Source organism: Xyrauchen texanus, chromosome 29, assembly GCF_025860055.1.
Source record: "Xyrauchen texanus isolate HMW12.3.18 chromosome 29, RBS_HiC_50CHRs, whole genome shotgun sequence".
Lineage (NCBI taxonomy): Eukaryota > Metazoa > Chordata > Actinopteri > Cypriniformes > Catostomidae > Xyrauchen > Xyrauchen texanus.
This window is the reverse complement of record NC_068304.1, coordinates 35,798,222-35,813,402: the sequence shown is the minus strand read 5'-3', so window position 1 is coordinate 35,813,402 and position 15,181 is coordinate 35,798,222. Positions and strand designations below refer to the sequence as shown.

Sequence of the window (15,181 nt, the reverse complement as noted above, 5' to 3'; positions counted from 1 at the left end):
GTGTTTCCGGCAACCCACATTTGGATACTTTTGAATGGGATTGAATGAGCACGAAAGTTAGTGTGAGCGCCCTTAATGCTAATGCTATTTGATATGGAAGAAAGAAGCAAAATCACTATTTTTACTACATTCTACTTCATATCATCCAAATAACAGACCTATTCCACATATTGTTTCTGGACTGTACAGGTATGTTCTGTGCTGCGTGTATTAATCAGTGTTGGTCTTGTTTGGGTTGTCGAATTGCATGTTTAAATCATAGATTAGACCTAATATTTACCTACTGTATAATACGATTTAGTAGCTAGTAGTAGGTGTCCTCTCTCAGAGATTCATGTTTATTACATTCAGCCAACAGTCAAATTTTTACCTTGGTGACTACATTTTTGATCCTGCTTGTGAAAACACTACACATGGCCCAAAAGTTGACAGCATGATGAAAAACCCATCATCTGCTCCACTGAACCCTTCGCTGAAAAACACATGCGTAAATGTCAGGGCAGCTGAGGTTAGTATTGTGAATTCAGATCTGTTAAGCACTTTTATGGGGTTACACAAGGCATAAAGCTGTAATTTGCAGCTATCTTATACATTTTATATGTGATACAACTGGGCCAGTGAAAATGTTGGCAGGGCAAGTAAAAATCTGAACCACTGGCCCAACCAGGCCTGTAGAAAAATCCTTAGCAATGAACATACATAAAAAAACAAACTAAAAAAAGGTTGCTTTAAAATTGATGTTTGGGGTACGAATAGTGTAATTTATGTTGTAGAACAAATGTCCAAGTGTCTTAATATTTACCACAGACCTTCTTTTACTCATAAATCCAAAACTGCCATTATAAAAGAAAATCCAGAGGGAACCCATTGCTTGAAAATTCAAATTATCTTCCGGGCTTTTGGACTACAAACTGAACTGCTCAGTTCCTCAAGAAGTGGTCAAACATGGAGAGCTTTTACACATGTTCTTTTTTTTGGACCAATCCTATGCTCCAAAATACCCCTCAAACATAACAGGTAATTTCTCAAATGTTTTCTGTGTATGACTGAGAAACTCATTGTAGTATACTTATACCTACCTGCTATTGCTTTGTGAACTGTGGTCATGTCTGCTTATGTGTGGTTACGGCCTTGAAAATATTGGCAACATGACAATAACATTTTCCAGGGCCAAGCTTTGTTGTTTTGAACACTAGGTCTTACATAGATAGGCATGTTAACCGTACTGTAGCAGACATCTGAAAACACAGTGACCACATTAACACGTCCTGGCTAGAACCTTGTGCTCTGTTCTCACGGCAAAAGAAAGACGTTGTTGTCTTCATGTTGCAGAAGTTGTTTCCTGCTCAATGGCCATTAGACTTGTTTAGCAATCCTGTCTTGTCACATGACAGAGATGTTTTAATAATGTCTCTGATTTCAATTTCAGCAGTGAAACTGGTGTTAGTGTTTGGACGTTTAATTAATTCTGTCAATTAATTCAAATGATTCATTTCAAAGAATCATTCATAAGTGTTTTGCTAGTGTCATCACTCAATGTTCATGGAAGTCGTCACTTGACATTTTTCACATTTTTAAATTTATTCATTTGGTGTATACATTGATTATTTTTAGGCTAGAAAATACGTCTTTGTGTTACTTTGCAGTGTTTGTTTTATTGGAAAAAGGTTGTAATATAGAAAGGAATGACAAGGGAATCCTTTGATTGAGAGTTGAATGAAACTGGTAACCCATATAATCCCACTGGTTACAATTGTGACCAGGGTCTAAAATAATTTTCTAAGTTGTCATTATAGTGTAGACTTTTTTGCATGAGTGTTGCAAATAGTCACATGACCAGAGCTAATTAATTCCTCTGTTCTACTGGAAAGATTATGTCTGTCAAAACTATAAAAAGAAGTGAATAAATCCTGTCATAATACACTTACAATTAACATAATTTGAATTGAGTTGTGTTGTTCATTTTCTGTAGTTCAACACTGTTGGTGAGGTAGGTTTTAGGTGGGTGACTGAAAAATACATTGTTTTACAGTCCTAATTATTCTACATTATATTTAGCAGTACATACTGTTTAATATAGTACAATCATCTGTAAACCTTGTGCAAATTTGCTCTCGCACTGAAAAGGCTCATTCCTGTGCTCACTGTATTACATGCGCTTACATGCAGGAGAAAACACTTTAAAAACTGGCACACCTTGACTGCTAAAACTTCAGTTTGATATCCATGAAAGCTGCACAATTGATTACATTGAATATAAAATCATGGTTTAATGTTGGACAGTTGAATCAAAATGATTGCACATTTTGCACAAATGATTGTGAATGATCCCTTTCTCCATTGCGATTGGTTTGTTGATGCAGATGCGCGCGCTCGCTTGCTCATTAGAGTTTAACTTGACTCGCATGTGGTAAGAACAAACAGTTTTGCGAAATACGCGGCTGATTTTGAATTCATGAACATGTTTACATTATGAAACATACAAAATGGCAGTCAAATTTAAGTGACGCGCTGGAGAAAAACAACTCTAACACACCAAACAGCACTGGCACTCTGTCAATGCACCGGACGCAGCAACCGTTCCACATTATGATTAGTGATTGACCAATATGGGTTTCTTAATGGCCGATGTCGATATCTAGAGAGCAGGGTGGCCAATACAATGTCCATATATCACACAATTTAATATAATAAATAACATAAACATAAAACTCTTATTTAGCCCTATATTTACTCAATTTCACAATAAACTTCAGAGGAAGATTTATGAGCGTTCCACTGGATGCTGAAGTTGTGTGAGGTTGGTTTATTACATTTGTTTAAATGAGATGCACATGTTTTCAGACACTATATGATGTCATTTGTATTGATAGTTGCCTTTTTATTGATGGCACATAAGAACAAAATGAACCGTGACTGGTCGTTTACCTGTCTCGGTCGCTTCATTTGCAAGCAGATTTCTCAGTTTCTCAGAGCCCTCAAGAAACAAATCGGCCAAATGGGAAAATGTATCAGCCGATACGATTTAATTAAAAAAAAATCTAAATTTCGCCGTATATATCGGTTGATCACTAATTATGGTCTTCTTTGAAGTGTTTATTAAGTGCTCTCGTGCACTGGACAACTTGGGTCATGTTTTTTCCACTTGTCTCCGCTGTTTTTCAAACGAGTTTCATTTTTTCACTTGGCTGTGAAGTGACGTCACTGACGGGGCTTTGCCGTGCTTACGTCAAATATCCGACTAATCGATAATAAAATTAGTTGATGTTTTCAATTATCGATAATCAATTTTATCGATTAGTTGTTGCAGCCCTACAATTGAGGTTGTGTTGTCTGCTGTCATCTTGCCTTGGGCCTGAAACTGATGACTATTGTGTACGAGCACCGAGGAAGTGTAGTGAACTGAATATTTCTGTCTATATTTGAAAGAGGCTATGAGTCAGTGTGAAATGCTGTCTGGTGCAAGACACTCATACAGGAAATATAAAGGAAAAAAGAAGTCTAGATGGAAGAAAAGGCCTTTGTTACCCAGTCTTTGCTTATTTCAACTCTGATGTTGTGTAATTCCAGATGTTTTCATAAATATATTGGATTAGATTTATGCCAATTGTTTTGAATGTAACTTCAAGAAATTGATAAAAATATAAACTGAGAATGAATAAAAACAATCTGATACTGAAAAAATAAATCAAAGGCAAAATGTAAACTTAGTCTTCCAAAAAACAGCATCCTTTGGTAACTGTATTCTCGGCTTGTGTTTGCAGATCAGGATTTACTAATGCGCTGCTCGTGTTTTCAGTCACGCTTCCAAATTTTTCATTTAAGCTCCCTGAGATTTCGTTAGCTGTCTGGCACAAACCTTGTGGACGGGACTAACAGAAAGGAGTTCTCATTGGTTGATGAGTTTTTGAGTGACAGCTCTTGATAATTAATTTACCTTTATGCATTTGGCAGACGCATTTATCCAAAGCGACTTACAGAGCACTTATTACAGGGACAAATGCCCCGGAGCAACCTGGAGTTAAGTGCCTTGCTCAAGGACACAATTGTGGTTGCTGTGGGGATTGAACCAGCAACCTTCTAATTACCTGTTATGTGATTTAGTCCACTATGCCACCACCACTCCATTTAATGCATTAGTGTTTAGTGATTCATTTATGCATTCGCTTGAGTATTTTATGTATATTTTTTTTCTCCTAATACTTTGTCGCGAAAAGCTTTCAGGAGCGTTACGGGTGAATTCTGTCACCATGAGTGTACACGTTATTATTACCTCATATACTGTATTCAAACCATCACAATTGCCACTGGGTGCACCTTTTAAAGTAATTCTTAATAATTTAAACGTATTATGAAAATCCAAACCAAACACAGAGCTTGTTTTCACTGCGTGTAGACCCTCGATTGTATTGTGTTCCATTGGTATTCAATAACAAATTTTGTTGACAGAAATCTTTAAACTGCTTCAAATGTGGCTTCTAAAAAACCTGCTGAATAATTGATTTTAAAGTTATGATGAATTTAACTTTAATAAAATAGATTTGGAAATCATTTTATTATAGTTACGCAGACATCAACATTGCAACCACGTAATTACAAGATAATATACAGTATATAAATAGAATACACAACTGCGGCAGACCTCTGCCTTTTCTATGGAGGAAGTGGGAGCTGGGTGAACAATCCATGTGAGACGTGTACTGCATATAAAGTTTTCATTGTCACACAATAGGACATTTCAGCTGTAACATTCAACACACATACAGGTCTGGGTTGCTTTTCAGCGGCTCACGACACACAAAAGCACATCAACATGCACATACAGCTGCGTGCGTCTCTCTTTCCCCGTCTGTCACGGTCTCTTCACCTTAAGTACTACCGCTTCTCACTGGAATGCGAGACCGATGTGGTGCACTGGTGGAACTCGTTCACCACTTATATCTCCGGCCTCGCTCTGCCTAGAAACCGCTCGGCCATGCCCTGCTTGCCACAACAACACTCACTGAACAATATGTACATGTAATACCATATCCATATTAAATAATAAACACATTATACACACTATACAGACAACAAAAGACAATATACCTAAAATAATATACATATTGATTTTTAGTTGCATTACATCATTTAGAATTTAGCATTCATGAGGACGGCAATGCATTAGAGACTTGCTGCTTTTCATTTATTCAGTCTTCGTGTAGGCCTACTGTAGATTTTATAGTCAAGTATAATTTAATTAATCACTATATATTATTTGAAATGTCTTAGCGTTAATAATAGACCCCTGTTTTACAATTTAAATCATATAGCTAAAGTCATTTCTTAATTTGTATCAGGCGTACACATCAATAAGTGTAAAATCAAGAAAAGAATTATCATTCATGTTCATTTTCACTTGTTAATCATAAATTATGATCCATAAAACTCTGTTAATATATATTAAACCTGTTTCTTGTCCAGAGATATAGTTCTGTTTTGTTTCCCTTTACACTGCTGACAGGTTTACAGTTATATTTTTTTAAAGCCAACAAATACACTATTAGAATTCTTCTATAATCTTTAAGTGGTCTCAGGTCATTTTAAAAGCATAAATGATGCTATTATAAGAAATGTCAAGCAGCTGTAGGCTGAATTTGAAATGGAATGTGCCTGATGCAAGGGTCCTTCCTAGTGATGTATCGGTAACATAAGTAGTTTCCTTTCCAACTATGCATTCTATATTACGTGATGCTGAGTGCAATAACAGGCATTAACATTTATTTGTCGGAATGCTAGTCAGAGACTAGTGCATATAAAGAGCCTGGTGTCGACTAATAACGTGTAGCTGTTTGTGTACAGTACTTGTGAATTGTGTTTGTTTGAATCTAGAACTCAAAACTAATTAAGTAGAACATAGTCTGCATATTATCACAGTATAAGTTTGTCTGGAGCTCCAGGTCATTCAGAGGTGATGTCAATGGTTGCATTTATCCATGCAGAATAGCAGGATTCTAGTCTGATAAGGGGCAATGGATCTCTGGTACCACCACTCCATCATCTGGGTCATCAGAATGGTGTGTGTGAAAAGCGTTAAATGAAAAGGGAAAGAGATTATAGTTTAACACTATAAACTGCTTTGGCTGATCTAAATGATTAATCTCTTTGTTTTATATTCGTTTGTTTATTACTTCTAAAATTATTTTCTTGACTGTGGATGTGGCTGCTCTCAAAAGTTGTTAAAGAAATTACTTACCCCGAGAAAAAAAATGGAGAGAGAATTATGTAATTACTCGTAGCCCATATTTATGACTTTCTTTCATGGAACACAAAAGGAAATGTCATGCAGAATGTTTGGGACTGACAGCCTCAGTCCCCATTCACTTTCACTGTATGAAAAAACAAGATGTACTTAAACTGAATTCTAATATTCTGGCTTGTGTGTTCCACAGAAGAAAGTCACACAAGTAAATAATAACAGATCTCTCATCTATAATTGTTCAATCCATACAGATATAATACATTTCAGTGATTCCCACAAGATTTTGGGCGGTGAACCTCTGATCTTCTATGGGGGTTTGGGGGCTTGCTCCCCTGTAAGAAAATGTTATACATTTTAAAGTTAAATACTTTTATCTGGTGCACTTTCAGAGCACAATTAAGAGGCTAGTGTTGTGCTCTTCAAGCTGCAGTAGGCAACATTGAAATAAATTGAATTATGAGATGAGTGCCCCCAATTCTTCCCCATATGATGCTCTTCACCACCAGCCAGGGTTTAATTGACAGAGTCGAGGCCTGCCTTGCCCGAAAGCGATTGGCTAAAATTAGCTGGATTGACACTACCCGACCCACAATTCTCACTCAGAGCTAGAGTCTGTGGTGCTAACTAATCTCTCACAAGGCCTCATTTAATTTTAGACATCATGTCTCTTCCTCATCTGGGGTTTGACGTCTCTTAATATATTTTTGTATGCTCATTCTGAAAAGCAGGGTAAAAACTAGGAATGTCAGTTTCAGCTTTTTATCTTTTAATATTACCTCAGACTGCTAACGATAGCTAGCTAGTGAAGCCATAAGTAGTGTAACGTTATGCCAATTAACCTAGTAACACTAACGTTCATTTACGTTAATCGTCATGATTGTAACTTGTAATTTTAGTTAAGGTTAATTACCTCAAAGATTACATCCTCAACCAAATAACATTAGACGGATCCATGAATACTCCAGTGCAGTTATCTGTGAGTCTGTTAGCGCATGAGTTTACAGCAGCGGGTGAGGAGCTGAATGGCGCACAACCTTTCATTTTATGTTATTATGAGACTGAGAAGTGCAAAAATATTTTAGATGAGAAGTGTAAAACTGTTTTCAGTTCATTATGAGACCGTGGCGGGGCAAATGAGACTGTGGTGGGCCACCAGAGTCTTGTCAATTAATGGGAAAAACTGCATTTCTTAATCAGGTTAGAACTATGTCCTGACAACCAATGAACAAGTAATAACAACATAATCAAAGATAATCAGGGCAAGTACTGGGCTAAACCAAGATCAATGGTTTATATACTGTTCTGCTCACTACTGAGACCCTTATAAGAAAGGGAGGGTTTTGTGCTCCCTTGCAATAAATGAAATGGTTCATTTTCTCTCCCCTGAGAGAAAATGTAGAAAAGGTAAAAGTCTGAATTGCAAAGATGCAATGTGTGTGGAGTGGACATCGCATAAATGAAGCGTGTTCGGTGCTAGAGAAAAATATTCAAGAATACAGCGCAGGAAGATCAGAGCTGGTGTAAACTACGATGTTGTTTTGTCACGCTTCTCATTAGAGACGATGAGAGTGCGCAACCGTTGTCATGAATTCTTGTAGTCCGGATGGAATCAATTCTGGGGCTGGACCCGGCAGCTAACGTTAGCCACTTCATTGTTTGAGAAAGCCGAATTGCTTGCATTGTGACATGCAACGTGTCACAATGGCTTGCATTGTGACACGCAACTGATCGTCTATATGTAGAACATAGGCTAAATATTGAAAATTACTAGAGCTTATCATCGATTTCATGGATTTTTTTAATTGCGATTAAATATCTAGTTTGTTTTATCGCCCAGCTCTATTTTTAAGGATTGTTGAGTTCTCTATAATAGATCTGAGCTGTTTGTGTACCTCTCCCAGTATGTTTGCTGGTTTAGGTACAGCTCCATGTAGGAAGCAGACGTTACAGTCAGCAGTACTTCCTGTCTTTCCGATCCCGGATTTCGGCACAGATGCACAGTTACAAATATAGATCCAGCATGGATTGTAAAACCATCAGTACATCCACACACACCTGGATGACACTTACAAACAAGATATTCTGGCTTCTTATCTGCACATTGACCATGAAGCCCTGATTCCACTGATTATGTGTAATAAAACACTACACTTTCCTGTAAGAGTGAAACACACTTGCACTTGGCAAAAGGTTTAAGTGAAATTTTATATGATACTATTTGTTTTTAACCTGCTTCTTTACCTTCTTTACTTACATGCTCTCTTTCTCCACAAAAAGACTAAACAAAAGCAGATATATAGCCAGATCGAAGCAACATCTATAAACAAGAAAAGTTTAACCTTTTGAATGTTGACTTAAAACCATGTCTTAAAAGTTTGAAGGTTATATAGGCCTGATAGACAGTTGGTTGGATGAATGGATAGCCTAACTTAAGTTTGTATAATAACAGTATGTTGGCTCTGTCAAGCAAACAATGTTCATAAAATAAGTGTAGGCAGGACTTTGCAAAACAAACGTTTTGGCTGAATTATCGATTACTTCATCACGTAAAAAAGCAGGCCTTTCACATAGCTTGTTGAAGCATGACGTAAATACGCAATCACATATGCCGTGTGTAGTGATCGACCGATATATCGCAGAGGCTGCTAATAGGCAGATATTCAGATTTTTTTTCATTATCGACATCGGCTGATATATTTTCCTATTTAGCCGATTTGTTTCTTGAGGGCTCTGAGAAAGAATCGCCTGCTTGCATGTGAAGCGGCTGAGATGTAAAAGACCAGTCACAGTTCGTTTTGTTGTTACATGCCAAATATCAATAAAACTAATACCATCTGCAAATATGCGCATCTCATTTAAACCGATGTAATAAACCAACCTCACACAACTTCATCAGATCCAGCATCCTGTGGATCGCTAATAAATCTTCCTCTGAAGCACGTATTCTAAAATCTTAGAAATCTTCCTCTGAAGCAGTTCCCTGTAACTTCTCTAATGATAAAAGGTAAATATCAATAAATATTCTATTATATACTGTCTGCAAATATGCAGATATCTCATTTCTGAAGATGTAATTCGCAAACCTCATGAAAATCCAACGTTTTCTTCCTTTTCGAGCGCTCATCTAATATCTTCCTCTGAATTACGTATTCCATCAGCAAAAATACTAAATTTAAGGGTCAAGATCAAAAGTTCCTCTGATACACAAATCATGACGGTCTGTCCGTGACAATCCAAGAAGGCGATCCAGGCCATTTAAACTGTCAGGAGATTGCTGCACGCGCTGGATCCTCATGAGCGCGTGAGTGCAACTTCAAAGTAAAAGCACTTCACGTGTGCTACAAGTAAATATCATATTCACTATGCACTGTATGTGCAATTGGTTTGATTATTTTTTGAGAAAATGCGATCGCTAACATGGGCATGCCATCCATGGTTGCTGGACTACTGTGTGTACTGTAATTTCCTTTTTCCTAATATATTAACAATTCTTCATGTGCAAATAAATTAATACAATTTTATGACTAAACATAAATTTAAAATACAGTATTATTTTTAAATTCTTTTTAAAAAGATAAAGTTTAGTGTGAAATTGAGTAAATATAGTGCAAATAAGAGTTGATTAATTTTGTAGCAATTTTATGTTAATGTTATGTTTTAATTTAAATTGTGTAATATGTCAGCATCGTATCTGCCTATCGGCCACCCTGCTCTCTGGATATCGACCATTAAAAAACAAAACATATCGGTCGTCACTAGCCATGTGAAATTACCGTAAAATCTTCATCTCCATGGCTCTCGCATGATTATTTAACATCTCTATGCTTGGGTATTTTTAGGCCCAGATTGCTTCTGATGTTGAAATGTGCTTTTGAGCACCAGTGAGTATACTGGCCTCTTTCATGTAAACCAGAGCAGAAAAAATGGACACTTATTTTGCTGTTAGACCGATAGCTATTTTTGGTGGTCATGCGGTCCTAGTTGTAAGTGTGTGTGTGTGTGTGTGTGTGTGATTTAGTCGTTTGTCCTCTGGGTTTTAAGTCTGTGTGTGTGAGTGTAAAGACAGCTATAGAGTTATTTGGAAATCTGATGATATCATGGCAGTAGCAGAAGCTTTTTGGATTGGTTTTGAAATTGGTCCCAAATCTTGATGTAGAAGGCACTTTGTTTACCCCTAAACAGTCAAACGCACTAATTTAAAGACAATGACTACTCTTACTGGGAGATAGCTGCCATTGGACTCTGCATGTGAACCCTCACTAAGGGGACAAAAAATAAACAGGCTTGTTGTTCTTGCTGAAGGCTTGGCGATTAGACAGAACTTGTAATACACGTGCAATAGCATAACCCAGAACTGTCAAAGCAAAATAACGTTTAGCTAAAACAGAACAAATAAGATGTATGCAAAAACTGAAATTAAACAATGATGTGTCTTAACTGGATCCTTTAAATAAGACTTTGAGGCAACAACTTTTCTCAAAGAACATCAAATGTTTACCTGAAATGACTTCTGCACAAGAGAGGCAATGAAAGTGTATCGTAGTTTAGATGCCTACAAATATTAGCAGAAATATTGGGAATATTTGATTGCACACACTCGAATCAATAAAGTAGTAAACACTGCAAGAATGACTCACAGAGCTATTGCACGTCTTCAAGTGGCTTTGAATAAAATGTTCAGCATCTCCACGGCTCTCGCATGACTATTTAATGTCTCTATGCTTGGGTATTTTTAGGCCCAGATTGCTTCTGATGTTGAAATGTGCTTTTGCACCAGTGAGTATACTGGCCTCACATGTATGTCAGAGCAGAAAAATGGACACTTATATTGCTGTTACATCAACAGCTATTTTTGGTGGTAATGCAGTCCTAGGTGTGTGTGTGTGTGTGTGTGTGTGTGTGAGATTTAGTAATTTGTCTTCTGGGTTTAAAGTCAGTGTATGTGCGTAGATATACATCTAGAGTTATTTGGAAATCTGATGATGTCATGGCAGTAACAGAAGCTTTCTGGATTGGTTTTGAAATTGGTCCCAAATGTACTTTGAGGTCACTTATTATGTTAGTGTGATTTATTTATTTACAAAAAAATTGTTTTATTAAAAGTAGTCATAATTTAGGAATAGTTTCTATCCAGTTTTTGTGGCTCTTGAAAACTTCAGTTCAAACGCCCATTGCTGTGATTGGGTAACATATTTGCATGTGGATAAGTGTAAACGCCCCCGCCAATACGGGCGTGTGGATTGTTTTGAAAACTTAGGATGGTTAAAAAATTAAAACCGGAGGAAAATTTGAATAAAATTAACCCCCTCCACAAACACCACGGACACTATGACAGCGTGGTAAGTAGGCTAATCACTGTAATTTACTTGTCTATTTGTGTAATAGGAATGAGTTTTATTGTTGTTTAAACCAAGACGTGACACAACAGTGTGTATCTTGTTACAGAGTTGGGGCATTTTCCAATGGGGAAACATTTCTGTGTTTTACAAATGCTGAGTAATGCAAGACAGTGCCAAATAAAGTGTAAATACATGGTGCTATCACATTTATAACTGTGAATGGATACACTTACTTGTACAGGATACATTCACCTGTGTTTGTCACACTGTCGTTCTCATCAGGTGCATCTGTGGTAATTGTGCCATTATGCCTGCCAACAGACACGAAAATATATGCTGCTTTGAGATCCCTGTGCATTAAAACTAATACACCAGTGTCTAAAATCACTAGGCTCAGCACACATCTAACAGTCTGTAACATACAAAGCAAAACAATTAACATGGATACTCACAATTGTTTGTTGCAACATCCCTGTCGGGTCCAATATAGTTGGCACTGCATCAACTTTTAAGTGAAGTCTCTCTGCAAAGCCTGCTTCGAACTGTGTCTTGTTTGTGAAAGAATCCACAGTAAAATGAAGTGAGGAAACAAACACGTTCATACCGATGCAATCCGGGACTTTCCACTCTTTCTTAATGTTTGGATCCTTGGGAAGGAAATGCAACAAATCTAGTTTCCCACAACCTGGTAATGCAACGTCTTGACATCTTCGTGGCCATCGTGATACCTCCTATTGCTCCAAAAATAATCTCACCGCTGAACTCTAACCGTTAAACCAGTGGGCAGCCTAAGCAGTGTCGACGATGAAGTAGCCGTTGATCTGTTTATGCAGAGACTGGCCTGTGCTGATGTAAGACCTCACTATGACGTAATAGTGAGGAGGAAGTAGAAAATTTGTCGTTTTGGCACATTGGTTTCAATAAAGCCTTTTTTTGGACTAACTAAAACATTTTCGGTTATGAAATTTACAGTATGTTTTTATAGTGCCATGAACTCTTATATGTCAGTATATCATGACAAGTATGATTTTCTAATTCATGACCCCTTTAAAGAAAAGGAGGGATGAGTCGAAAGTTTTTTTTTTTTTTTTTTGTGGTAATCAACATTAATGCCACAAATGCTGTGATTGAGCTTAACTTGTATTGAACCTGGAATATTCCATTAACTAGCCAGCTTCACAGTTAGTTGGCAAAAGATTTGTTAACTTAACAGAGATAAAAATGTGTGCTAAATATCCTAAAATTTTTAGTACGTATGTGTCAGTTGACCGCTAGTTAAATTGTTTTCTGTCTTTAATTTTTAAATATCTTTCACATTAAAACTCCAATCTAGGATTTTGCACATTTTAAGTGAAATTAGACATTAAAACATTATAATGTACTATTTGAAGGATGGATAACTGTTTAGTACTTTTGAAACATGGCATACAAAAAGAGTCTCTGGATTGGAAAATTAATTCCAGATATTAACTGCTGTCAGTAATGGCCAATTCAGACAGACGCTGATAACTCAAACAATGTTACTATTTGCTGATACCAATTTATTGTACATCACTTGTGGTATCAAATCTCTGAATTGCAGCAGAGTGGAGCAGAGGTGCTCAGATTTTTGAAACGCAATGTGTTTAGTATTATTCCAGAGCAAATGGACAGTCTCAACAGCCCTTCATCACACATGCTTTACATGAGCAAAACCAAAGACAGGTGTGTAGAATATCTCAAGCCAGACACCTGTTTCTCATTGTCTTCTCTTTCTGTTATCTCGCCGCAGACCTTTCACGAAACAGGTTGACGGAGCTGCCAGTGGAGGTGTGTATATTTGTGTCGCTTGAGAATCTAAACCTGTACCAGAACTGCCTACGGTCACTACCAGAGAGTCTGATCAATCTACAGTCACTAACCTACCTGAACATCAGGTAATAATGGCAGACATAACATATTACAATGACACAACATTAACTTTGAGATATTACCATGACACTAGGGAGGGGGCTCCGATACTGAAGCTATTAGATTGGTCCGACGAGCCCGATACCAATCCAATACTGTGTGTTAGTCATGTTCGTTACTGTCAAGCTCCAAGAATGACATAAAAGAACCATAAAAACACCATTAACCCTTTCCCCACCAAACATGGAATTTTCCGTGTTTTATGAAAAAACGCTTCCCCGCCAAACACAGAATTTTCCGGGTTTCCGTGTTTTAGGTGTTATACGGTAAGGAAGACCCCTGCGCATGTTTTGAAAGAGTACGCAACTCTTTGATCAAAGAAACAGACTGCGATCGTCTCAAACATTAAGAAGTGGAGTATGAGAAGCTCAAAATATCAGACATAAACATGCCTTTTTATCAGCTTTTTGTCTGAAATGTTGTTTTTTGACAAAACCGACCTCTGTTCAAGTCACAATAAAAAAAGAACAAATGAAGATAAAATAAAATCGTTTTTTTTGCCTAAAAGCAGAGGCTCAGATCTTTATTTTGATATATAGCATCTTCATATATTCATGGAAGAAAATATTCTGCGGGCCATTAAAATTTAGCGAAAATCGTCAAAAACCCTGGCGGTGGCTGGCAACTTTTTTTTAAAAACGCTGGCGGGGAAAGAGTTAAAGTTGTTCATATGACTCGTGCATTTTATTCAAAGCCACCTGAAAATGTACGATAGCTCTGAATCACAAAAGGCTGTGTTTAAAAAGTAAATATATAGTATGTGACTCCAGGGTTGGTAGTCTGCGTCAAAACTCGCTGAGCTACTCAGGCCCTCCGTTTGGCATTGTTTTTGTTAATACCGAAATTTAATATGTCCTTATTTTCTCTGCAGTCGGAACCAGTTGTCCACTCTCCCTGCTCATCTGTGCCAACTGCCTCTCAAAGTTCTGATCGCCTGCAATAACAAGCTGGTATCACTGCCAGAAGACCTGGCTAAACTCAGACAGCTTACAGAACTGGTGTGTGTGTGTCTGCCCCACATCTGGACCAATGTTCTCTTGAGTTCAGCATTTCATCTTTACATTCCCTGTCACTAATGCACATTACATGTCAATTCTCTCTCTGTTTCTCTCCTAAAGGATGTGAGCTGTAATGAGATCCAGACTCTTCCTCCTCAGATCGGTCAGTTGGAAGCTCTCCGTGACCTCAACATCCGCAGAAACCACCTCATTCGCCTGCCTCCTGGTCAGACATACAGTACACACCTGTACCTGAATCAAATTGGTGATATTTCCTTTTAGAAATTTTGTTTTATTTCTGTGTCATTTGGTTCGCAGAGTTGGCCGAGCTGCCATTGGTATGGCTCGATTTCTCCTGCAATAAGGTAACGACAATCCCAGTTTGCTACCGCAATCTCAGACACCTCCAGAGCATTATTCTGGACAACAACCCTCTCCAGAGCCCACCTGCACAGGTAACACAATACCATACAGTGAGATATTGTGAATGTTGTCACAGGAAGCAGTTTCTGAACCATTTACTGGGCATATTTTATTTTAGAATTCATTGTAAATGATAGTCATTTTGTTGGGTAAATTTATTTCCACAATGACCAAACAAAATACCAACTGTGCCAAGTCTTAAAGATGCTATGTCTTTAGTGATGTTACTG

The 15,181-nt window shown here is 37.5% G+C and overlaps 1 protein-coding gene across 3 annotated transcripts in view; it reads left to right on the top strand.

The window, feature by feature from the left end:
- The window catches only part of LOC127623089 (DISP complex protein LRCH3-like), a 42,563-nt gene that overhangs the window by 6,459 nt on the left and 20,923 nt on the right, over positions 1 to 15,181 (top strand). For all 3 annotated transcript variants that reach the window (XM_052097334.1, XM_052097333.1, XM_052097335.1), the window contains exons 2-5: positions 13,352 to 13,496; positions 14,402 to 14,528; positions 14,649 to 14,754; positions 14,847 to 14,983. In XM_052097334.1, the coding sequence (XP_051953294.1) occupies positions 13,352 to 13,496; positions 14,402 to 14,528; positions 14,649 to 14,754; positions 14,847 to 14,983 (515 nt within the window). The remainder of the gene's footprint in view (positions 1 to 13,351; positions 13,497 to 14,401; positions 14,529 to 14,648; positions 14,755 to 14,846; positions 14,984 to 15,181) is intronic.